The following is a 25,526-nucleotide window of genomic DNA, read 5'->3' as shown; positions in this document are numbered from 1 at the left end:
TTTCAAATGGAACTATTATTCGTAGGAGGATATTTTAAAACCGTTGCAGCCGTGTTTCAAAGTCAAGCGAATTATAAATATGCACACATTAAATTCATTTCAAATATTATGCAAGATTGTATATTTTGCCTGCAATATGAACATTTAACAGACAAACGACACGTAGTCACATGTGCATTTTCCCACCTGAGGAAAGTCGACGACGAATAGGGAAACTCAGCAACGAACGTTTACACGAACAAAAGGGGTGATTCACCCTACCACTTTGTTCTTGGGGATTCTACTCCCTCACTAAAAGTAATAAAATAAAATAAAATATTTCTAATAGTATATTTTAATAGAATGCATTTCAATGAAATCTAAAATATTGAAGAAATAGTAATTGATAAAAAAATATAATTATTTTAATGTACATATATACAAATTTACTTTAGTAATAAGTATTAAAATTTGTTCAACAAATGGCTATGCTGTAGATACTTTGATGTTGAAAATGAGTGTAAATAATATTGATAATATTATCAAAAATATTTCGGTAAACATTCTGTTACACAATTGAAATATGTTGTCGGTTTACTATTGACCAAACAAACGACGAAATCGCAGGTTACCGTTTGTAAACAATGAACAAAACTTATTTCTTATCAGTCCTCGATGTCAGTTTTTCCTGGCTAATCTATCCCCATTTTTGTTTTACCGATATTTGCGACAATAACAAAAATATTTTGAGTAACGTGCCATTAAAATAAATCACAGAAATGTTTCAGATTGATACCTTACTATAATAATTATTTGTTAAATAGCCTTCATGGATTGATAAGTTAAACAACGAATAGCGAAGATACTCGTTTCGGAAAAAATAAAATCTTGGAAAGTGTAAAATGGTAGTGCAAAGAATAAGAAATAATACATCAAAGTCAAACATAATTTGTGGACCACCGTCTTGTAGTGCAAAAGATAGAAAGGAAACGAAATTCAAAGATGTTTGCTCTAGTGGACCACAGAATACTTGTATTCGAACTGCGGAATGTAAATCTGGTCAACATCGTTATTCGTACAATGAAAAAGAGGTAATTTTATATTTTGTTTTAACATAGAAAATTTATATAATAATTGTTGTAAGATAATATTTGTATAGTTTAATAATAACGTCTATGAAAGAAATCTCGATATTGAAATACAACTACGTATCCCGTTATTTTAGCATGTTGTTAATTAATTAATAACATCATATCATTGATACATAAATATTTGTCGTGTCTGTAATAATCGTATTTTAAATTATTTAGTCAACCAAAAAAATAGGTAGAAGTAAACCAAGAATGCAACTGAGTGGACAGAAAATCATAAAAAAGAGACTACCTCCTCCAAAAATTTTAACGAAAGAAGAGTACGACGAATTTCAAAAATACAGTTCTATGACGAAGGAAGAGCGAGATGCGGCTCTTAAATCGGAGGAAGAAGAGAGGCAAAGACTTACGAAAGAGAGTATGGAGAGAAAAGAGGAATTTCGTAGAATAGATCAAGGAAGGCCTCGAGAAAAGTGCCCGCAATTGGCCGAAATAGAAGAGGAAGCTAGGAAAAGAGCGAAACATGTGCTTGAAAGAGCAGAGAAGATGAAGCTCGAACAGGAGGAAGAAATCCAAAAGTGCAATAGGATCATTTTAGAAACTAAATGTCGTGCTATTAGAGACGCTCAGGTAGATAATGTGAATTTACATATTAAATAATTAAATAAAATTCTGTTCTTATATATTATATTTAAAGCTTGTAATTTTTAACAGATAGCAGAAAAAAAACTAATGGAACTCGAGTTGGAGGAAGAAGAGAAACGTTTAAATGATATGATGGAAAATGAAAGAAGATGGGCGATTAAAGAAGAAATTAAAAAAGAGCAGGACGAAGCAGTAAAAAGACAAAAATTTGCTAATAGTCTAATCGATCAAATAAAAGAAAACGAGGAAAACAGGATATTAGAGTTTGAAAGGAAGCAAGAGGAAAGTCGATTAATTAATTTAAACAATATCAATTGGCAACAGGAAGAAATTACAAAATTACAAAACAAAGAATCCGAAAATGCATTAATTCGACAACAGCTCGCTGAAGGGAACGAGCAATTAAAACACTTTAAGGCCATGGAAAAACAGCAAAATAAAGTCATTGATCTTAGGTAATATTTATCAAATTATTAAATTATTGAAGTTTTGATCAATCATTAATAATAATATTTCATAGGATACAAGAGTACCAACGGTATAAGGAAGAAAGGGAAGCAAAGCTGGCGGAAGAAAGAAGATTGGAAAAATTAGAAAAAGAAAAAGCTAAAACAGCGGTTGCAATACAGACATTGCAAGCAAGGGGTCAACAAGTATTTAATTATTTAATTAATGGAATTATCCTTTTTTCCATTTATTTAAATTTTTTACCTCACGTTGCAATTATTAGTTCCTGGTTTAAATATCAAAGCCTTTGGATTCCTTTTTTATTTGTACCATTGTATTGTATATTATAAATTTTATTACAATATTTACAAATAAGAATAAATAGATAATTGTACATTTCGCACTTATATTTTAATAATTATTTTTCGCACCCCTTCTCTAGGAGCGGATCGATGAGTTGAATGCTGCACGAATTCAAGAAGAAGTAGAAAGACAATGGAGACAAAAAGAAAAGGAAGAAGCTCTTAAAAAAGCGCAAGCCCAAAAGTTACTTATAGAAGAAAGAGAAAAACAAATAAACAACAAACGAATAATGGAAGCAATTGAACTAGAACGAGAAAGACGTGAATTTGAAAAAATTGTACGTGTTCAGAAGGAAGCTTTCTGTCGAGAACAAAAAGAACTTGAAAAGAAACAGCGACAAGCATTAATTCATAGAAGCGAAATACTAAAACAGGTTTGTTTTCACGGCTGGATTATAGATTTTTTAATTTATTATCTTTCTTCTAATACTATGACTAAATTATTTTATATCTATCATCTTCATCAGGTAAATGAGAAAGAAAGAGAACGCATCGAAGCAAGGCAAAAGATGTTCGAGGAAGGTTTAGCAATACGTACAGAAGCCGCGATACGTAAGAAGAAGCTGCGTGATGCAATGGAAAGAAAATGTGAAGAAATGAGAAGAAACAGAGTGCCTGAAATATACATCAATGAAGTAAAACGAATGATCAGTAATATACAATAAATACAATAAATTTATAATTGTAATTTGTCTATTTATCATTCACAATATATCCTGCGTACTATATCTGCTTAAATGAACAACCTTTACGCTTATCAAAATCACAGAAAACAAAATTCATGACATAAATACTACTTCTAAATATTACTTCCATAACATAACAACATTCGGATCGCGTTCAACAATATCTTCGATTTGTGCAGCTGATTGACCTGTACTACAACAAATTTCATCAAGACTGTATGTTCCTGTAAAGTACTTATAAACTGGATTGTTTTTCGTCTCTTCATTAAAAGAAGATCCCGACAAATATATTGGATACTGCAAATTACGAAAGTTGATAAAAGATAAGACAAATGATTATTTAAATGAAATGGATCTTTCACAATAGATCTGATAACCTTATATACTCGACGAATAAGACCTTCAATAAGACCAAATTGCACCAGCCTCCTTTCATTGATTCTTAGATTCTGAGGATTGAGACGTTGACACAAATCTCTCATACTGCTGCCATGTGTCATACTTGCATACATTCGATATATATCTCTAAGATATGCAGGTTGTCTAGCTAAAAATAATCGTTTGTAGAATGTTTACCTATTCTGATAAGTTTTCACAATGAAGATGTATAACTTACGGAATTTTGAAGCATATGCTATGCATCGTTCTTGTAATTTTGTATTTTCTGCTAATTCTTTCAATTTGGAAGTTGCAGCATACACATTACTGTATTGAAATATTGGAATTAAAGTTACAACACCATAATAACTGGAAGTGAATAGAAACAATCAATACTGCAAAAATTATATGTTTTAAATGAAATTTTGTATTTATATACTTACATAAGATTCTGCACACAACTTTTAACTAGGTTATTTTCCACGTCTGCTTCAGCTGCTATTCGTGCAACGTGATTAAATCCATCTATGTATGGTAATACTTGCTGAGTGGTTAAATCCCACTGATCAGTTTGGAATGCTTCACGGCCCTCCAAGAATATTGGTACCTGATGATCAAGAACTGGTTTCGGCTCAGGTGCTAATTTTATGACTTTCAAATGGGACGTCATTGTCCCTTCTATTAAAATATTATATTTTACATCTTTAACATTTTTGTACAAAACTATTCTTTATAAAACGTGTTTACCTGTTAATGTACACATTTTGTGTAAATTCAAATCTTGCATTACATGTTTCAACATTTCTGCTAATCTTGTTTTATCCTCAGAGGAAGATAAAAAACAATTTTCTACCTCTAGAGCCATCTGAAAAATTAGACTAAGTTCAATAAAAAAATATTGGTAAAGCAATTATTTCCAATGTATAGCTTCTTACTAAAAAATCAGACATCTTTTTCACAACAGGTTCATAATGTACAGTACGAGCTTCTGCATCACATACAAAACATAAGTTGAAATAAAATGCATTTCTTGCATACTTCTTGTCATCAATCTTTACTGGAAATCCTAGGATTTTATAATCCTTCAATGTCCTATACAAAATAAACAATTTAATAAACTAGTTCAAAAGAAATTCTTAAATTTTCATATTTCTTTTTGCCTCTACTTACACTGTGATAGTACTACGCTGTAACTTTGCTTTTGGTATAATATAAACACTGACATTATCAAAAATATCCTTTGAAATAAAATTATCTGGAACCTAGTAAAAGGCATAATCATTATAAACTTTATAAGTTTTATAAGTTACATATAAAAATAATTAAAATAAAAAAATCAAAATAATATTTAATATACGTTGTGTATAACCTTTGCTAACCTGACAAGTAATCATTGGACCCACAATAGGATGAAATTCTGAAAAAAATATACATCTAATCGGATCTTCTTGTGTCTCATCCTTTATATTCTCTGTTACTGATGTCATTTTTGTCGATTTCAATAACCTATAATAATATATAAAGTATTATTAAAATATATTCACATGCATGTTAATAAAGAACCAAATCTATTACTTATTTCATAATTTTAAACAAATTACCAATCAATTTTCATATCAAAATAGTCAAAATCATAATACAATCAATACTTCTTCAAATTCAATTCTTATCTACATACATAGGAAAATTTTCATACATAATTACATACTTACTGTAATTTTATGAAATTAGGAAGGTTTTTATATTTGCTTGAATCTCTATTTACTTGTACAAAAATAAAAAATATCCCATTTTTTTAATTTATAAACAAATTTTTATTAATTAAATATGTATTAACTATAGTGAATATATCTTAAAATACATTTTATTTAGTACAATAAGAAGCATGAAAAATCCTTGAAAATTTGTAGACTGACATTTCTTACGAAATGCAATTTTTAAAAAACTACGTACTACATAGATATGTGTCACAACATATTTCTACTTATACGTATGGGTACTCAAGGGGAAAAATGTGTTTATAACATACCATAAAGGGAAATAGGAACATACATAAATGTAAGCAGAAGTATAAATAAATATTTTTTTAAACAGTCAAAAAGTGGGTTTAGATAATGAGGGTAATATAAATAGATGAACAAAAACACAAAAGATATAAAAAAATAAGAATAAGAAGAGCAATGATAAAAATATGTAATGCATATTAGTAAGGAAAGAAGATAGACAAGCATGAGAAAGAAACATGAGAAATAAAGAGAGAGGGAAAGAGTAAGCAATTCAATGAATAAGTAAGAACAAGTGCCTGTGTAACAAAGAGAGGAAGAATATTTAACCTTCTTTGTTATATTATTGGTGCGTAATTTTATTAACATTTTACTAAGGATTTATAAATTCTTTCATTATATTTTTGTCACAGTTATAGCTGTATCATATTGATGGCAGCTGTTTTTTAGTCATAGACATCTTGCAATCTGTAACCATATTTTATGTACATACATGTTTAAATTCTCTATCTGCAATAAGTTTAGTTCATATCCTTTTTATGCCTATTATATTTATCGTAATTTTATAAACATATATTAAAAAAGTAACCTTTTTCTAAATATGCTTTTAAGATTTTATTGGCACAATAAAATAAATTTTGTTTATCTTTTGAAAAATTAATGAAAAAATATTAATTGTTCTTTTATATTTTGGGATTATTAATGCTGTAGAATATATCTAAATGGTACTTGTCAAACTTTGGATCTTTTAGTACAATATGTTTCCAATATAAAATTTCACCTATTAAAACCATGAAAGCTAATAGATATCCAACTATAATTGCAATAAATGCACCTTGTAATTTATGAAGATCAACCAATGCTTTCTCTGACTCTGTTTCTTGTCTTATTTCCATAATTTTTGACCATTCCATGACATCACTCAACCATTTTTCAACTAATCCAATTTCTATTATACGCCTTATCTAAGAATATGCATTGTATAAGATAGATCATTGCTAAATACCTTTTCTCATAATAGTTTTATAATAATTTACAAAAAGAGATACATACTAAAGTGTCAACCCTTGGTTTCAATGGTGAATTTTTTTCTAAACCAAGGGCTATTGGCATATTTATAACACATTCTTCCATGATGTGTAAATTATGCTTTGATGATATATCCACTGTAGTTATATTTTCTTTTTGTTCTTTCTCTAATATCTGCCTCTTTACACGGACATGTCGAAGTAAATAAGAATTCTCATAGTAAGCAAAAGAACCATTTGCCACTTTCTCAATAGCTTTATCTTCTTCTTGAATTAACTTGAATTTGTTACCAATTTCTTGACTACTAAGATCTGATGACATTGAGAAAAAATTTTTATTTTCCTTATTCCATCCTCCAACTTCTATAGAACTTTTTGCCAACTGTCCTAATGTATCAATAGTAACTCTGCATACAAATTGCAATATAAATAAAGTACAATACATTGAAACATTTTATTAAAATAACTTTCACCTGGCAACAGGATTCGCTAAGGTTGCAGTCATGCTAGCTCGATAAGCAACTGCAACTAAAATGCTATAAATCCACCACCATCCAATTAATACCCGTACAGCCCAAGAGCTTGGCAAACTTGGCAAAGAAATTTGAAATAGCATGCCATAAGTATATAAAATACTATTTCCTATTTCAGTGAATAAGTATAACCCCTTTATTTCTTTCTTCATTGATGTATTTTGGAAATGCATTTGATTTTTATAAAAACTTATATGTTTCTTATACGATATTGATAAGAAATAAAATACAACCCCTCCTAAAATTAAAGTAAGGACAAGAGCAATCCAGGTATAAAATCTAAAAAGCAATATATATATATATATATATATATTTCTTATTTATTTACTAATTACATTTCTTTCATTTTATACTTACTTGAATGGAAGTATTAAAAGCTTCCATGAATTTTTAGTTAAAGATTCTGGTGTCAGAAAAGTAAGGCATTCAGTATTGTATGGGGTAGTAAGGTCAAAGTAATTCAAGTGGTACAATGTATAGTGTAAATCACCCAAATAAAATGCAGCCTTTCCTTGTATGGCTTCACCTACTAATCCAACATGAGTTTGATTATCTTCGTTGATGCCCCATTTCTCTAAAGTAATATTATCAGGCATATAATATTTTGGTTTAAAATTCATTGCTTTTGATATGATTTGCATTAACTGAAAAATATAAAAGAATAAAAATATAAAGCCATAAGTCTTGTATACATATAGTACATACTTCAAATTCTATTCCAAGACCTTCTGTGTTATTATTTGGTTGTTTGTTATAGTATGCTCTTGACTTTGTTGTCACTGCTGGAATATGCTCAAATACAGCAATTCTGAAATATGTATCAAATCTTTCTTACTATTTCTTAAAGTAATAGTTATAATTATAGCTGCATTATAATCTTTTATACAAACTGTAAATGTTTTTCTTGTAAGTTAGTGATCTTCTCTGTAAAATGATTGGTACCATAGAGCAATTTGCCTTTGTACCAAGTATCTATATATTTTGTCACAATAGATTTTCTTTTACGAAGGGGAAAATAGACCGTATCCAAATCAATTCTTTCTTTGGAAGTTTTCTCACCAGAACGATACTTGTATGCATTGTATTGGCGAATAAAAACTACATTAATTATCCTGTTCCAAAGATAATGCAAATGCGATCGGAATAAACGAGAATCATATAACAGTAAAAATAATCCACGGGTGTTAATAAGACGTTCTCTGAAAGTAGAAAGTGAAATTTAGTATTTGAAATACTAAATAATAATTATTAATAAATTTAGTATTTCAAATCTAATATTTGATTCTGAAACTGAAATAGAAGTTGATTCAATTTTTTTGTTCCTTGTCTCTGATAATATCTAATTAAATTCGTATTAATAGAAATAATTTTCTATTGAAAAAAATAATGATAATTAATATTATTATAAATGAGGATAAAAGTAAGGGAGACTATAACAGAAGAAAGAATGCTCTAATTAATTACTTCGTGAAATTAAAAATGCATATGTTTATACAAATGTATCATAAATAAAAGTACACAAACTATCCTAAACTATTGTGACTATTGTGTAAACTATTGTGTATACATGATACCATGTATCCTCGTATTTCTAAATTAAGTTAAAGGTTAGCTTGTTCCATAGTCAACTATTTCTTATCTGATATATTTGAATTATGATTCATAATAGCTTGGATTAAGTCACTTAATTAATTTGTATCTTGTACTTTACGCGATAAGAAGCATTAAATGTTAATAATGGTTCTTATCACGTAATTTTCTACAATTATTCAATCTAATACCAATCTAATCAGAATTGTTGAAATCATTTATGATCCCAGTGATATCAGTTAAAAGTTAAATTTAGTGGCAAGTACTCGCGATAAAATCGTATACCAATGTGCTTAACATGGAGCTTACAATCTTGCGATTCGATTCGATTCGTAACGGCCCATCGATCTGGTAGAGTTTCGAAATAAATGTAAAAAATGTAATATTCGTTTTGCGGGAAGTAAGAATTAATGTATTTTAAAATGTCTATAGAACTGCATTAGGAAGTGGTAACAAAATCCTGTAGTTTGAAAAATGATAGACCCTAAGCATCTTCTATTTGGAAGAAGTTACCAAAAATATTGCTAGCAAATGAACCTAATGAGTATATTTTTGTTTTAATTGATGATAGAGAAAAATTGATTTTCATCACTTTGGGTTCATAATAAAAATGATTCCTATCTATATTTTTGTCTTTCTTCAGGAAAACTAAAAAGCAATTTCTACGAATTTCTAATTATATAATTTCTGGCTATAAATATATCGTAGTAGAATTATATCCAATCAAATCGTGAAATTGTAGATCTTATAACAAAAATTTTTATAGAACTAGTTAATTTTCATTCGATAACATATCAAGATATAGGTCATTTTTTACAATATCCATTGTATTGTAAGTATAGCTTCTGACTACTAGAATGCATTATTATTTAAAAGATTGAAAAATTTCTTGAGGATTATTTTTTAATTGTTTGTAATATTCAATAGTAGAACTACTAAACTCTTCAAAATGGAAGGTTTCTTTAACACTATTCTGATTAATATTTATTTATATATTTACCTTTCTGTATATTGCAAAAATTCAGCTGCTAGAAATCCATTAGCAATTAATATAATATATGCACTGCAATTAACTGCTTTTCCGTCGATCAAAATTCTCTGAACTCGTCGTCTTGGTTGTAAAAATTGTTCATTATCACGCAGCGCAATCTGCAATGCATATTATAAATAATTATACACAAAAAGCTAAGAACAAATTAGAATATCTGATCTTACCTCATATTTCAATACATTTGAGGAACCTTTAATATTTTTAACATCTACGAGATTTCGATAAACAGAATCGCTAACAAAAACAATGCAATTCCTTTGGTCGATAATTTCTTCCACGATTTCTTCGACGACAGATTTCAAATTGTTTCCACTGTTCTCGCATTGATGCTCTTTATAAAATACACTATACAATTTTATAAATATTTGCTAAATGATTATTTCTTTTAATTAGAAACAAATAATAAATTAGGTTTCTCGTAAATTAACTCGTGGATTGTAGATATGAAATCTATATATATCTAATAAAAATTAATAAAATTATGCAACTAGTTATAAATGCAATACAATTGTTAATTTTCCATTTCAATTTATATTCATGGAAACTGATCGTTTTATTCCATTAATTGAATTTCGCTAAATTTTGTCTTTAATATATTAATAATAAACAAAAGGATGTAAAAAGTAAAAGTTTGAATAATAATTAAAATATCGCATACAGGAAATTAACTAATTAAAATAATGTTAATTTAAACTTCATTAATGTCGTTACCTTTTACCGGATACCAGTATGATTTGAAGAAACAACGTAACAAGTATCATTGCTTGGATTCTACTGCTAAAAATTGCGATACGATTTCTGATTGAAACGCTTTACATACACATGCATGCCATCGACTCATCAGATCCTTTTAATTTGTTCTTTCGATCGTACGAAGTAATCAAATATTCAGAAATCTCATTTGCGGGGGAATTAATTTACATAGGAAATGCAATCGATAATGTAAATATAACTTAGCAGTTTCGTTTACATCAACTTTGAATAAAAGGTCATGGTGAGTTCAATTTATTTTTATTCTTATAAATCGATTGCAAAGTGTGCTGAAATGTTGAATTAAAAATCAAACTTGAATCAGTATGAATGTCGCTTAACACGGAATTTATAGGAGACATAAAATACATACCGAAAACAGAGGAAAAGTTAAAGATGGGTGGTAATTTGATAATATTGGAATGAAAATATTATGAGAAAATTAAAATAAATATCTATATGTGATGTTACAATTTAATATTATGTGTTACTTTGCATAATCATTAATTATATAGGATATAACGAGTTCTATATATAAGTAATTACATCCCAATTAATGTGTATTATAAAACTTGTTATGATAGCGAAAATACATAGTAGACGAAGTGTAAATGCTATGCACTGCGGTATTAAAACATATTGCAGTTATCATTATCACATACAAGTTGCTATAATTACTTTTATACATAAAGTAGTCATTTTGTTTCTTTGTTAAAGTACGTCTACTTTTACGTTCGATTTACCAAAATAACCGCGAATTGAGATATAAATAATTTTTTTCTAAAAATAAGCGTTTTTTATTATACTTTGAATAACTTAATCTTATTGTTTCCAAACCAAACAATATATTAAATCACTTTTTATTATCAGTATATTATTCATACGCAAGTGAGCCTTCATTAACGGTCGAATGAGTTGCTGTATACAGTATATGTTGTACTTTCCAACGAGCGACTATTCAGTGAAATTTTTATTTTTCTTTTGTGAGTATCGATTATATTTTTATAGTCAAGAAAATAAAGTTCATTATTTGAACAATTTTATTAATTAAAAAAAAAGTAAAGTATATAAATAGTACTTATGTGAACAATCCATTACTGATATTTCAATTTCATATTGAGATCATGATAAAAGCATGAACACCTGCACTGCTAGCAAAAAACTGAATGGAAATTCATAAGTCCAAAATATACGAAATATCGTAAAATGTATTATACATAGTAGTAATACATACATGTGTATACCGTACGTATATTTTGTCAAAGTTCTTATCTAATCTAAATATCTTCTTTAACACCTACCTACTAGTACGCCTTCATTCATAAATGCAAAAGATCTTCCTAAATTAAAAATAAAATAGGATATTAAAATAAGAAAATCTTGATACAAGTAATAAAAAAAATAAATTTTTTGTAATTATTAAAATTGCCTATGATACTCATGGTCTTATGATTTAAAAAAATTAAAAGATTCGAATTAATACAATTAGACGACTGTACATTAATAAAAGTAGAAATATCAAGAATTTCAATCTGTTTTTATTGCTTTATTATTATCCTTTACTGATAGATATTTTATTTTCTCTGCATTGTCAAAAAATGAGAAAAATTTTAAAAAGCCTCATATCCTCTAAAACATCAAAATTGTGCTTAATTGTTTTAATGATTATCATATAAAATAAATGTAATATTTAAAATTGTGTAACTACTGTATTAATAATAGAGATGTACCATTATGTAAAATTATTCTTGATAAAAGTTAATAAAACAATTTATGAATTATATAGCGTTCTCGAGAATTTAAAAGTATTGTCGTATATTGTATCAAGCACAAATCTAAACATTATTGTACTGTATAGGTGTTTTAGCCGAAGAACTTAGTTAAGATGAAGGATACAATAGCTGACCTACCGAAAGGCCCTTTAGATCCTTATAGAAAATCTGCAACATTTGATTGGAAATTATTGAAACTTAATATAGAAGGAGAAGATTTTGTTGAATTTCAGGTATATAGAAAGAGATATTATTCTAATAATACATTTAAAAAATTTTAGTTTTATTTCTTAATTTGGAATTTTTGTATGTAAAGTATGAATATAAAAAGTTTCACATGTTCTTTTGTCATTTCAGAAAACATTGTGGGATTTTATGAAAAAGACATCAGTATTTCAAAGACATAGCTGTACTACATTAGATGAACAACGAAGGCTTTGTAATGCTCGTGTTCGAGCACTGAGGGATAATAATATTGCAGTATATATTATCAACAATAATAAGTAAAAGAAGAAACAACTTTTACTTATATAAGCCATTTATAATTCTTTTGCAGAGTCCACTAACTCATGCACATTGGTTTAATATAGTATTTCAATATGAAGCCTCTATACCAATAAAAATGGGTGTGATGGATGGTATGGTACCAAGTACAATTCTTGCATTGGGTAATGATGATCATTTTCAGACCGTAGCAAAAATTCAAGAGGGAGAAGTAAGCATTAGTTGAATGAAACATGTTTCAAATATTCCAATACTGAATTTTAATAGAATTTTAATAAAATCAACCAGTATTGATCAGTATTTGACAAAATTTTATTTCAATCTTTATTTGGACTTATGCTAAAAGATTATAATAGCATTTTCTATTTATATAATACTATTTCCTTTAGTATACTTGTTGTTTTGCACTGACTGAAATATCCCATGGAACAAATGCAAAAGGAATAAGAACTACAGCTACATATGATGCAAAATCAAAGGCTTTTATTTTAAATACTCCTGATTTCGAAGCTGCAAAATGTTGGATTGGCGGTTTAGGTGAATAAGTAGGAATATATATTTTATCAAATTCATAAATGAACAACAAATAAAAATTTGTGCATTTTTAGGAAAAACTGCAACACATGCTATTGTATTTGCACAATTAATAACGCCAGATCAACAAAATCATGGTCTTCATACTTTTATTGTACCCATCAGAGATCCAAATACTCATATACCTTACCCAAATATAGATGTTGGTGACATGGGTGAAAAAATTGGATTGAATGGAGTTGACAATGGATTCATAATGTTTAACAATTATTTTATTTCTCGAACATGTTTGTTAAATAAAACAGCAGATGTTACTGAAGATGGGAATTATACAGCATCTGTGAAAGATAAAAGCAAACGATTTGGTGAGAATATAAAGAAATTATGTTTTCTTTTTAACAGCAATTTTAATAATATTTATATATTTAAATTTGTACAGGTGCATCCTTAGGTGCATTATCTTCGGGGCGTATTACCATTACATCAATATGTGCAAACTTTGCATCTGTTGCAATAACCATTGCTGTGCGATATTGTACCGTAAGAAAACAATTCGGACCATCGGAATTAGAAGAATGGCCGGTTATAAAATATCAAGCGCAGGTATTTAAATGAGTCGAATGAAAATCTAAAAAAAAAAAATAAATTAAATGTATGATACAATTAAAATTTAACGTAAATATGTAGCAATGGCGATTGTTTCCTCACTTGGCAGCAACATATGCTCTAAAAATATTTTCTGCTGAATTTGTAAATCAAATGTGCGAATTTAATTTCAAACTTATAACTGCAAAAAATCAAGATAATATTGATAATGAAGGTATGGAAATACATGCATTATCTTCTGCAACAAAACCAGTATGTTCGTGGACTAGTCGAGATATTATACAGGATTGTAGAGAGTCTTGCGGAGGACACGGTTATCTTAAAAGTACGTCGATTGTAAACTAAATACGATAAAATAATTTATACTTTGCTTTCATTTTATTTAATTTTTATTTGTAATTATTAGTCTCACGTTTGGGCGACTTGAGAGCTGAAAATGATGTAACTTGTACATTTGAAGGCGAAAATAATGTATTAATTCAACAAGCCAGCAATTGGTTATTAAACCAATGGTCAAACGTACTCAATGGAAAACCAATAAATTCTCCTTTAAGAACAGCAGATTTCATGAAAGATGCCAACAATATTTTAATGCAAACTTTCCCTTATACAACAGTCGATGAAACATTGAAACCAGAAAGTATGAAAATCAATTTAAACACTATTCACAATTCACGATTTTATTTGATACTTCCTTTTTACAGATTTATTTTTATCCTTTACGTGGTTATTATGTTATTATTTAAAAAGAACATATGAACAAACACAAAATTTGAAACGCAAAGGTTGTGATGATTTTGAAATTAGGAACAATACTCAAGTATTCTTTGCACAAACATTATCTCTATTATATGGGCAGGTAATAACTCTCTTTTAATGTCATAACATAATTACTACCTTAACTTCATTAATATTTCTTTTTGTAGCATGTGATAATGAAGTACTTCATAGAATGTATTCAAAATCCTTCATGGAGATCAGAAGAACGCAATGTGCTAATAAAATTATGTTCGCTCTATGGAGCAGCTATTTTAGAAAAAAGATTAGGAGACTTTTATGCTGGTGGATATGCGTCACCCAAGAGTAATATGGATACATTATTACGAAAAGGGATTATAATTTTGTGTAAAGAATTAGTTCAAGAGGTGGTAGCATTAGTAGATGTGTTAGCACCACCAGATTTTGTATTAAATTCTCCATTAGGAATGTCTGATGGTCAAGTACGTCATTTTATTTATTTTCAAAATCTCACATTTATTAAATCCACAATTATTTAAATCTATTTTGCATATAGGTATATAAACATATCAAAGAAGAAATATTTAAAGTCAAAGAAAACTTTGAACGACCGTCATGGTGGAGAGAAATAGTACGATCAAAATTGTGATATGTACATAACATGTAATTTATATTTTTTGTTATTATATTTTTAATATTTTCTATTATACATATAAAAATTATACACTTGGATAATAAAAATTTATTATAAAATTTTGACTTTTATTATTGTATATTTTTATTATTAGTACTTACAGAATGAATAGTAAACCATAATAATATTATAATTCTGTGTGTTTTCTTACTGTGATTAAAGATTTGTCTGCTTCTGCAAACCATTCATCATAAACCGTTTGGGGTTCAATCATCCAAAATTTATGGAATGATATGGGTTCTTGTGAAGCAAGGTATGCAGTCGCATAATCTGAAGGACGTGCCTATAATAAATATATATTATTGTTTTGAGAGAAATTACATTTATCTTACATAAAGTAAATAATTTCGTATAACATACTTGATGAAACATTGATGAATGTACAGGTTGCACTCTGATTCGTGATAGACATATACCAAAAAGATACATATCATCTGGAGTAGTAGATGATGGACATTTACATTTACCTAGTTCTATGATTTCATGAACCAGAGATGCAGATAAAGCAACACCTGCTCCACCTGTTAAATATTCATACCCGTAATCACTATCCCAGAGTTGAAAACCATATCGTTCTCCAATAGCAACTGGTGTGTTTGAATTGTAACATGTCAATAAACGTAACACACGTGCCACGCTAATTTATGTAAATAATATTATATTAATATCTATTATTAAATTGTATATATTATACATATATTACAAACAAATACAATACAGATATACAAACAAATATACATACCTAAAAATTGTGTCATCATCACTGATTATTAACCAATTTAAATTTTTCTTTTTTAATATTTTATTTGCTTGTACTAAAATGCTGTATGTTTTTGCACAATGTCCTTGTGTTGTATTTGGGACAATGAAACTATCAGGCAGATGTTTATCTATACTAAAAAGAAACATCACTTTACTGCTAATTAACACACATAATCACTGTTAAATTATGTAATAAAAGTATTTATACCAGCAATATCACTAAAGTAACCAATATTTGTAGCATATTTTGCCCATGTTTTTTTAATCACAGGAATTCTCTCAATATGAAATTTCGAACAAGTTTTTACAGCAAAATAGATATTTTCAGTGGTCACAGATGAACCCTTCATTTAAAATAAATTAGAATATTATTTAGAATTATAACTTATAATTACATTAGTACTGACTTACACATGGATGAAAAAATCTTGGATATGTAGCACACTCAGAATTAGATATGATGCATATTTCAGATACATGTGTTAATCGTACTCCTTTACCAATTTTCAATACGAAAGATGCAAATTCATATGATGCATCAATTGAAAAATCATCTTTAGGTCTATCACCTTCATTAATTTTATGTACTAGGCTGATAAAACAGAAGTCATATCAAGCCTATGATTTAAATTTTAAATTCATTCTAAAATACATCTTGCATAACATACTTAGCTAACAAATTTGACGTTATTGCAAAACCTGAAGCAATATGTGGATACTTCAATTTTTTTTTATGTTCTGCAAAATGATGGATGATGGTTGGTTCTTGATCGTATAATGCATGACCAATCCATATATTCTAAAACAAATACTCCATGTTTAACTATTCTAAGAAAAATTAAATATTTTAATAATTAACATAATTTTAAAATAACGTACTTTATTTTCCCTATATTTGAGAAGAATACTTAATAATTTATTCAATCTAATTACAGTATTCTCCAGACAGAAGAAAAACCATTTTGAAGTGGAATATGTATCCAATAAATAGTTTAAAAGTGGTATTATTGTCCAAGATCCATTAATATTCAATTTGTGAGATAAGATAATTTTAGGAGGATCCTAATGAAAAAATTATAGATGTTTTGTGCAAAAGATTGTATTTTATATATAATATGTTTTAATATTATATGTATTAAATATGCTTTATTATACATACCTTATCAAGGGCTTCTGCTTGTTCAAGAATATTTTTCTTCAACATTTCAGCATGAGCCATATGATAACCTTCCTTTTGATCTAATATTACAATAACTATGTCACTGGGGTCTGCAAAAACAGTTAATTTACAATTTGCATTTAATGATAAAATTAAGAATAAGTATACTATGTATAACATAACTTACCTAAACCATGTACATTAATCTTATCCACGAATAATATAAGAAATACAAAGTACATAGAATATATGGAAAACATTGTTTTCGAAAATTCAACTTAATTAATACACCCTCCTGCAAGAAAAAAATTAAAAGACTTGAAATAGACAAAAACATTTCATACTAATTTAATAAAATAAGACTATATGAGTTGCAAGTTGTTTAAAATATTAAGTTTAATAATGAATAATTTTAATATTTGAACGATATTTGATTCTTTTTTTATTTTAACTGATTGATAATACACAGTTCTAGATAGTAATTATTTACAGTTTAAAAAACGTATATAATATATTTAAAATATAAAAAATCACAAATATTTCTACACATTATAACAGAAATATAATATTAACTAGATTAGGTATTAATAGGTAATACAATAACGTATTACCTTATACAAATTTACCATTAAATTCTTTGTCCAAATATCCACCATCATGAAACTTCTATCCACGTATGTATGTGTAGAACATGTATATATACGTATTGAGCACACATATTATGGTTAATTAGTGTTAATAAGTACTAGATTTTCTCTTCGGTACTCAGTACAGGACTAGCAGGTACTAATAGTATAGTAATATCAGAAAGAGAAATTAAAAAATGTTCTCTTTGATAATATATATATATATATATTAATAAAAATGTAATAAAAATTAAAATTTTAGAATTTATATGACTCAATACAACAGTTTCATTTTTGTAACTAATTAACTTTAAGTTAATTTATATAAAATTGATGTTTTAATATCTATGCGTGATATGTATATGTAAATAAAATATATTATGTATTGCTTATTACAGCATTTTATTAATCTAGATATTATAAGGATTATTTTCTATTGCTAATTCTGAATTATACAATTATACTCTTTAAATTATGTAACTGGTCTCTTAGTAAAGTAACTGTAAGAGTACATAACTTAAAAAAATGTCATTATTGTATATTCTGTATAGATACTGCATAAAATTTATTTACATTTTAAATATTTGTTTACAGAATCAAATTTTGCAATGATTACTTTCAGTATTAATTTTTAATTTATTCATGATATAACTTCAGTATGAAAAGATTTTAACCTTACAATTTTTCATTTTACTAATACAATATTGTTTATTACTAACGTTAGTTAACAGGAAGCAATTATTTAATCAATTTAGTTTTATTAAAATTAAAATCGATATATTTTTTGTACAATGATATACAATCAAATGTTTAAAAAATATAATTATTTCTCATTTGAATAGTTTAAAAATTATTCTAAAAATTATATATTATATATAAATATTTTATATACAAAATTTACATGGTTTTAAAGAAAATACTGTATGACATGTTTTTCTTTTTACATACAGCTCAAAATTCACATATTTGTATGACCACATTCATATAATATTCACATATTATGTATACATATTAATTAGGTAAAAGATAATTTATTCATAGCAGAAATTATTTCTATGATATTTTATTAAGTGTATCACTTCTTCCATTTTCTTTTCATGCAATGGATACATACAAGAAACAACTATGAAATAATGAACAATTTATGAAGATAAATATTTTCTACCATATAACTGCGCCTTTTTCTCAAAGCCAATGGATTTAATAGGCGTATTTAATTTATAGAATGGATTCATTGAGTACTAAGAAAGAGATTAAAAATCTTATTATTATATAATATGAATAAAATATCAAATACTATAATATATGGATTTTACCTTTATGTACATTTCATACATTTCATTGAAGAAATTTTTTATACCATCTTCATTTTTACTGTCATGTACCATGACAAATCGAATGTGAGTTGCAGTAACAAATGCACTTACAAACCATTGGTTAAATTTGTCTACAACTTTCAAATGCATATTTGTTGTTTTCCAAGTATGTTCATCTACAAGATCTAAGGCAGCATGTGCAATAAATTGGTTTAAATGAGTATAATCTTCTTTCTGTTAAAAATTCAATGATGTAAATATAATATTGTTTTTAAATTATAAGTATATTTTCATACTATTGTATACAATCAGCAAATAATTATATCATACTACTTAAATATAACCTATAAAAATGATGAACCTTTGCATCTTTCCCAGAGTTGTTGAATTCAATTTCAAATAGAGGATTGTCAGTATGCCCGACGATTGCGAAATAATAGTTAGCTGTCATCTTGTTAACTGACTTGGTGTATTTCAATTAAGATTTTATTTCCAAACATTGACACTTTTACACCAAGTGTCACATATATACGTAGGTATACATGTCATATATGATGTACTAGTGATTACATAGAAAAAACTTCCGATTTTAATAGTAAACTTGGAAATAGTATTATATATACATAAATTTCATTGCAGTACGAAAACTAAATTCGTATTTACCAATGATTATTTTTCAATAACAAATCTATTTGATGCAATATCTATAGCATATTATATTTTAATTATAAATTATATACTATACAACAATTGACTCAGGGGAAGTAAACACAACTGACCACATGATATATGTACTCTATCTATTGAGTTGTTGCTGCTATCAGCTGATACCAGAGAGGAGTTTTCTCTCTGCTAACTAATTTAATATACTAGATTATATAGTCTGTCTAATGAAACGAAACAGTGTCACATTTGAATTTCAGTAGTTGGCAACCATTATATGCAGCTGCAGCAATTAAATTTTGTTTATGTTTACTGTCTCGTCTCTTTGGATAGACTATACTAGAGAGGAAATTTCCTCTCGGACTATACGTACTAGTTAGAATTAGGCTGAATGCACACGAGCAACATGTTGCCGCACAATCCTGCTACGACCAGATGTCTTTCTTTGTTTTCCTATTGAGAACAATATTACAGTGAGATCATGCTTGCGTTTAGGCTTATGGTATTATAAAAATTAATATGTAAAAAACAGTATGTAACGTTATTAGAGAAAGTATGAATTCTAAATTAAGCAATCTGATTTGTCCAACAATTGAATTTATTATTATCAAATTTAATACGAAAAAATTAAATTTAAATTTAAATTTAAATTGTTATGGCTGATTAAAAACTAGATATGAATAAACAATTATCAGGAGATTATTCTATATGTGAAAATAAATAAAAAATGTAGAGTAAAATTTTTTCATAAGACGCTTTGTTATCGAGAAAAATAAATTTGAACATTTATTATGCACTTATATCAGGCCAATAATTAACTGTAAACACATTTAAATTTTCTTGAAAACAAGGCTTGAAACAGAAAAAATTTATTTTACATTATTGACTTCTTTTTGCATATAAAACGATCTCCTGCTTATTATTAACTTACATCTGGTCTGTAATTATTCAAGTTTAAGTATACTTAACAAATCTTTAAACTCAATTTTATCGGAAACGAAGTTTCATATGCAAAAACTTTATATTTTCAACTTATTTTTTCACGAGGAATCACTCCGTGTCCAATTGTATCGCTATTGTTGGAACAGCCTGTATTTATAGTGATTTTAGAGTATCAAAAATTAATAAATAGGATATAATATCAGGTAAACTAATATACAGTAATTTAATTAATTTATTTATAAAGTAATTTAAGAAACTGTAGTCTAATCGCAATAAACAAATTTATATTAAATAAGAATTAAGTTATAGAAATGTTTAAAAGCCCAAACTGTTAATTATTTTTCAATAATAATTTGCAAAATAATTTAAAGATTATGAACATTGTAACATTTTAGTAAAATTGCAAAATACTGTAGTCTAAAAATCCGTTTATACTAAACTTGTATTAAATTTAAGCAAAATAAATCATTATTAAGAAAACAATATGTTAATATTGCATTGATAGTTTTATATTTATTTTCCATATTATTTAAAAATAGTTCCATTATCTTTTAATTTAATCCTAGCCAACATTCAAATTTATCTTTATGATTGCATTGAGAGTGGCAGTGGAAGTAGTGGTAACCTCTCATTTAAGAGACTCCTTTGTACATACCCTAGTATGGGGAGTAGGGAGTATTAAATATAGTGTTTAAGAAAGATGAATAATTGATGTTAGATAATAACAATGCAATTATTGTAAACATTTACAAAAGTTCTCTAATAGTCGAATAAAATAAGATAAGATAAAGTCCTTTTTATATTTGCAACTTAATATATATAGAGAAAAAATATCATGTTGTAGATTCAGTATTTTGTCTAAATACTTTAATTGATCTCTTTGTTTATTTTATTTCTTTATTATTTATATTATTTATATATTATTTATTTATATATATTTATTTATTATTTTATTATTTTATTTGTCTTACTCTGAGGTTTTATATTAATCATGATTTTTATCATGTTAAGTAGCACTTATGAAACTATCTAAGTATTTTTTTTTTGTACTACTTAAAGTGTACAATTTTGAAGTTTAAATATACTGTGTATGTATAAATAAGATAAAATTTTATTTAAGTTACGAGATAAGATAAAATTAAACGACTTTTAATGAGATTTACATAATTAGTGAATTTATGATACTATTTATTGAAGCAGAAATTGTGTGCATTATGATACTGTCATTTTTGTTCTTCTGTATTTAATTTTATATATATATATATATATATAATAAAACTAATCAAAAGAAATTTTTGTATTAAGGTAATTTTTTATGTTAATTTAACAGATAATGTTAATTTATTCAAACATAACATATTTATTACTATGTGTTATTTTCAGAAACAATGTAGATTGATGCAATGATAAAGAATTTTATCTAAGGAATTAAAGATTGCGATATAACATTGTTATATAAGTAGGATATAACAAATGATAGTGATCTATTTAAAAGATAAAAAATCTTAAATATGGTCAGAGTAATTTTTTATTTTCACTCATATGTATAGAAATTCTCAGGTGTGTTGATTACTATAATATTTGTGTGATAATATTAAAATTCTTTACAGAAATTTACATTGTGTAATTTATTTTGTTTCATTTAATTAATTGATTTTAAACTGTTTCAATTATATAGGTAATTAATCTTTTAATAAATAAGAATTTGTTATAAGTTAGAAAAATGTATTTTATATTGCAGAAACATGACATAACTAAACATGTATAATGTGTGTTTGATGTGCTGACAAATAGAAATAAAATTATGTTGACTACAATACTTTAACTGAATGATAAAGTAGCTTAATTGTATTATACATGTATCATGGTTCGGCAAAGATTTCCGAATATTAATGGTAAACTGATATTAAAAATTTATGATATTAACTAATATTATTAATTTAGCTTTCATTATCCAATATCATATATGTAACAAAGTAACTCTCTCTGTAGCTCTTTTTATTGTTTAAATTTTATTTTATATGTAGGTGTTAGAAGTGGTAAGCATTTTGTATTAACTCTTGTTACGGGTATAATTTTTGGATTTATCTCAGCGTACCTTTTAATAACATCTACAAAAAATGTGCCATATATATTTAATTGGTTTTCTGGTGGTCTTATGCTTTCAAGAGATCCACATCATTATTCAGACTTGGAGTCAGAGGTAGTTGCTTTATATTTTGCTTCTTTTAATCTTTTCATATTTAATTTCTAATCTTATTAATAAATACTATAGATTGGGCCAGAGATAGAGGTAAAATTTCATGGTAAAGATGAAGATTTTCATAAAGATGAAGACAAAGTTGCGCAAGAACTTGCAAAGAAAGTACGTGTTCTTTGTTGGATCATGACTGGTCCAAAAAATCATCAAAGTAAAGCACAGCATGTGAAAGCAACATGGGGCAAACGTTGCAATGTTCTTTTGTTTATGAGCTCTGCTGAAGGTAAATTATACTTTTGTAATACAACAATAACAACAATTCAAAGAAAAGATTTTGAACATGATATTGTAATTTATTGTATATTATATTGTAATTTAATGTTTCCAGATGCAAATTTACCCACAATTGTTTTACCAGTAAAAGAGGGGAGAGATAACTTGTGGGCAAAAACCAAAGAAGCTTTCAAATATGCTTATGAAAAGTACAAAGATGAAGTTGATTGGTTTATGAAAGCTGATGATGATACGTACGTAGTTTATTGCAATTACAAATCTTAAATTAGACATTTAGTTCAAATTTTGAAATGATTTATATAAGATCTGGTTGAAATTATATTTAAAATCGCAAAAGATTTATAGTATGGATTTTTAAAGTAATGTTTTAAAGTTACACAATCGCATTTAGTTATGTATATTAATTTGTTGAATGAAAAATTAATTTAGACTAAAACCTTTTCAGATATGTGGTGGTTGAAAATTTACGATATATGTTGTCATCTTATGATCAAAATTCGCCATTATATTTTGGCTGTAGATTTAAACCGTTTGTGAAACAAGGATACATGAGTGGTGGTGCAGGATATGTACTTAGCAAGGAAGGTTTACGTAAGTTTGTAGAGGAGGCTTTGCCTGATCAAACAAAATGTCGATCAGATAATGGAGGTGCAGAAGATGTGGAAATGGGAAAGTGTTTAGAAAAAGTAAATGTCAAAGCAATGGACACTCGGGATCCACATGGTCGTGGAAGATTCTTCCCTTTTGTACCAGAGCATCATTTAATTCCTAACCATGTAGATAAGAATTTCTGGTACTGGAAGTATATTTATTATGATACCAAAGATGGCCTCAATTGTTGTTCTGATAGCGCAATTTCGTTTCACTATGTATCGCCCAATATGATGTATGTTCTCGAGTACTTAATTTACCACTTAAGACCGTATGGTATTACACACGGTATGGAAAAACTTACTACAGATCAATCAACCACCATATCGACTAAATACTAGTCTACATATTATTCTTAATTGAAATATGGAAAGAATAATTCTGTTCTTTATAAATTTCCAAATGAACATTATCAAACTAGAAAAAAGTATTTTGGATCTTAATAAATTAGTAAAAACTGAGATCTTGCAACATAAAAATTTTTTCCCACAAATTAATAGTTATGATAATTATTCAAGATACATTTTTGTTCAATTATTTTAAATTTTGGAAATTCTAGGTATGACGCATTTAAATTTGTCATTAATTCAATCAAGTGATAATATTTTTCTCTTATTTTGTATGAGTATAACTAGTCTATTCAGGTCAACGAAATAGATGTTAATATATTCATTGAAAGATAAAATTTGTGATATATATATAAAATGTTTCGTAATATATATAATGTTTATACATACCTATATGTAACGATGAGAAATTTATAATTTCATCGCAAGTGCAAGACAGGGTGTACTCTGTTCTACAAATAAATGTTACAAGCACATTAGAAATATTGTTAATTATTAACATTATCAATTATTGGTATTTTTTATTATTTAGTTTTGATAATATCACTGTACACATATGAATTTATACAAGAAAATCTAGTGTAATTTCAACCAAATATATAATTAGCTGATGAAATGAAACTTTATTCTTCTATTGTAATTAGTTATTTTTTGTGAGTAATGAATTTTATATTATTTCGAACTCTCCAATATTTTTCATAAGTATTTAAAAAAAAAAGGGAGAATTATTCTATAATGATTTAATGATTCGTCATCGATGTCATTAACTTACTGTAATTTATATGTACCTCTTTCTTGTACATATCGAAAATGTGACTACCAGAAAAATGATGCACAGTGAATTTTAAACTAGTGGTAAATTTTACAGAAATGAAAATGTTAGTCTGTTTCTACTATGCTTGCAACATCAAACTTTAAGACATACATACACTTCATGTGAAATAAGGTATATAATTATATATACACATAAAACTGTATTTCGTAATATTAATATAATAATGGTAATAATAATAATTAATAATTAATAATAATAATCCCAATAATGATGTTCTACCCAGATAATAAATACTATAGATACAGTGTGAGTGTGGTGTGTGAGTAAATTAACCAATTAACTTTATAGGGGGGAGAGGATTAGGGGTTGCTATGTACAAGTCATATTTGTACTATGCGAC

General features: G+C 26.9%; 7 protein-coding genes across 16 annotated transcripts in view; 3 read left to right on the top strand and 4 right to left on the bottom strand.

The window, feature by feature from the left end:
- The window catches only part of LOC139987572 (cilia- and flagella-associated protein 45), a 36,104-nt gene extending 32,892 nt beyond the window's left edge, over positions 1 to 3,212 (top strand). Inside the window, exons 2-7 of one of the 3 annotated variants that reach the window (XM_072003969.1) lie at positions 804 to 1,070; positions 1,290 to 1,700; positions 1,785 to 2,170; positions 2,236 to 2,368; positions 2,605 to 2,898; positions 2,992 to 3,212. In XM_072003969.1, coding sequence (XP_071860070.1) covers positions 882 to 1,070; positions 1,290 to 1,700; positions 1,785 to 2,170; positions 2,236 to 2,368; positions 2,605 to 2,898; positions 2,992 to 3,189 — 1,611 coding nt within the window. In that variant the 5' untranslated portion in view covers positions 804 to 881 and the 3' untranslated portion in view covers positions 3,190 to 3,212. Of the gene's footprint in view, positions 1 to 803; positions 1,071 to 1,289; positions 1,701 to 1,784; positions 2,171 to 2,235; positions 2,369 to 2,604 lie in introns of those variants that run through there. The other 2 variants (XM_072003968.1, XM_072003970.1) reach the window with 2 other exon arrangements.
- Positions 3,200 to 5,680, bottom strand: Nprl2 (Nitrogen permease regulator-like 2). Of its 4 annotated transcripts, none has more exons than XM_072003975.1 (9): positions 5,542 to 5,680; positions 4,968 to 5,094; positions 4,759 to 4,850; positions 4,524 to 4,680; positions 4,336 to 4,453; positions 4,032 to 4,266; positions 3,827 to 3,957; positions 3,588 to 3,757; positions 3,200 to 3,507 (listed from the first exon to the last, which is right to left on the bottom strand). In XM_072003975.1, exons 2-9 carry the CDS (start codon positions 5,073 to 5,075, stop codon positions 3,331 to 3,333), a joined length of 1,188 nt encoding a protein of 395 aa, XP_071860076.1. In that variant the 5' UTR covers positions 5,076 to 5,094; positions 5,542 to 5,680; the 3' UTR covers positions 3,200 to 3,330. The 4 variants fall into 4 exon arrangements, with proteins under 4 accessions (XP_071860076.1, XP_071860075.1, XP_071860078.1 ...); XM_072003974.1 differs by lacking the exon at positions 5,542 to 5,680 and adding an exon at positions 5,267 to 5,301; XM_072003977.1 differs by lacking the exon at positions 5,542 to 5,680 and adding an exon at positions 5,267 to 5,301 and having other exon boundaries at positions 3,827 to 3,915.
- A 6-nt stretch (positions 5,681 to 5,686) lies between these two features.
- Positions 5,687 to 11,073, bottom strand: Ir68a (Ionotropic receptor 68a). 2 transcript variants are annotated; one of them, XM_072003963.1, is made up of 9 exons: positions 10,505 to 11,073; positions 9,958 to 10,138; positions 9,743 to 9,891; positions 8,043 to 8,351; positions 7,858 to 7,960; positions 7,510 to 7,796; positions 7,093 to 7,431; positions 6,645 to 7,026; positions 5,687 to 6,556 (listed from the first exon to the last, which is right to left on the bottom strand). In XM_072003963.1, the coding sequence occupies exons 1-9, from the start codon at positions 10,552 to 10,554 to the stop codon at positions 6,275 to 6,277; spliced, it is 2,082 nt and encodes a 693-aa protein (XP_071860064.1). In that variant the 5' UTR covers positions 10,555 to 11,073; the 3' UTR covers positions 5,687 to 6,274. The 2 variants fall into 2 exon arrangements, with proteins under 2 accessions (XP_071860064.1, XP_071860066.1); XM_072003965.1 differs by lacking the exon at positions 8,043 to 8,351.
- A 1,328-nt stretch (positions 11,074 to 12,401) lies between these two features.
- On the bottom strand, positions 12,402 to 18,129 carry LOC139987573 (beta-1,3-glucosyltransferase). Of its 2 annotated transcripts, none has more exons than XM_072003971.1 (10): positions 17,923 to 18,129; positions 17,500 to 17,605; positions 17,313 to 17,422; positions 17,033 to 17,215; positions 16,822 to 16,952; positions 16,565 to 16,745; positions 16,362 to 16,497; positions 16,134 to 16,281; positions 15,752 to 16,028; positions 12,402 to 15,674 (listed from the first exon to the last, which is right to left on the bottom strand). In XM_072003971.1, exons 2-10 carry the CDS (start codon positions 17,570 to 17,572, stop codon positions 15,519 to 15,521), a joined length of 1,395 nt encoding a protein of 464 aa, XP_071860072.1. In that variant the 5' UTR covers positions 17,573 to 17,605; positions 17,923 to 18,129; the 3' UTR covers positions 12,402 to 15,518. The 2 variants fall into 2 exon arrangements, with proteins under 2 accessions (XP_071860072.1, XP_071860073.1); XM_072003972.1 differs by having other exon boundaries at positions 17,500 to 17,607; positions 17,939 to 18,007.
- LOC139987571 (peroxisomal acyl-coenzyme A oxidase 3) lies at positions 12,418 to 16,013 on the top strand. 2 transcript variants are annotated; one of them, XM_072003967.1, is made up of 12 exons: positions 12,418 to 12,548; positions 12,673 to 12,795; positions 12,872 to 13,030; positions 13,209 to 13,356; positions 13,428 to 13,718; positions 13,793 to 13,956; positions 14,041 to 14,284; positions 14,366 to 14,599; positions 14,664 to 14,818; positions 14,886 to 15,179; positions 15,254 to 15,360; positions 15,554 to 16,013. In XM_072003967.1, exons 1-11 carry the CDS (start codon positions 12,429 to 12,431, stop codon positions 15,344 to 15,346), a joined length of 2,025 nt encoding a protein of 674 aa, XP_071860068.1. In that variant the 5' UTR covers positions 12,418 to 12,428; the 3' UTR covers positions 15,347 to 15,360; positions 15,554 to 16,013. The 2 variants fall into 2 exon arrangements, with proteins under 2 accessions (XP_071860068.1, XP_071860067.1); XM_072003966.1 differs by lacking the exon at positions 15,554 to 16,013 and having other exon boundaries at positions 15,254 to 15,450.
- An 856-nt stretch (positions 18,130 to 18,985) lies between the features above and the next one.
- Positions 18,986 to 20,311, bottom strand: Trs20 (trafficking protein particle complex subunit 2). The gene is made up of 3 exons (XM_072003983.1): positions 19,616 to 20,311; positions 19,255 to 19,488; positions 18,986 to 19,179 (listed from the first exon to the last, which is right to left on the bottom strand). The coding sequence occupies exons 1-3, from the start codon at positions 19,703 to 19,705 to the stop codon at positions 19,081 to 19,083; spliced, it is 423 nt and encodes a 140-aa protein (XP_071860084.1). The 5' UTR covers positions 19,706 to 20,311; the 3' UTR covers positions 18,986 to 19,080.
- Positions 20,312 to 20,863: 552 nt separating this feature from the next.
- Positions 20,864 to 25,386, top strand: C1galta (Glycoprotein-N-acetylgalactosamine 3-beta-galactosyltransferase 1). 2 transcript variants are annotated; one of them, XM_072003978.1, is made up of 7 exons: positions 20,864 to 21,062; positions 22,243 to 22,419; positions 22,601 to 22,754; positions 22,887 to 23,062; positions 23,135 to 23,342; positions 23,448 to 23,586; positions 23,799 to 25,386. In XM_072003978.1, exons 3-7 carry the CDS (start codon positions 22,724 to 22,726, stop codon positions 24,343 to 24,345), a joined length of 1,101 nt encoding a protein of 366 aa, XP_071860079.1. In that variant the 5' UTR covers positions 20,864 to 21,062; positions 22,243 to 22,419; positions 22,601 to 22,723; the 3' UTR covers positions 24,346 to 25,386. The 2 variants fall into 2 exon arrangements, with proteins under 2 accessions (XP_071860079.1, XP_071860081.1); XM_072003980.1 differs by lacking the exon at positions 22,243 to 22,419.
- The last annotated feature ends 140 nt before the right edge of the window (positions 25,387 to 25,526 follow it).

Source organism: Bombus fervidus, chromosome 5 (assembly GCF_041682495.2).
Source record: "Bombus fervidus isolate BK054 chromosome 5, iyBomFerv1, whole genome shotgun sequence".
Taxonomy (NCBI): Eukaryota; Metazoa; Arthropoda; class Insecta; order Hymenoptera; family Apidae; genus Bombus; species Bombus fervidus.
Note: the sequence above shows the minus strand (reverse complement) of the source record. Positions and strands in the feature narration are given on the sequence as shown.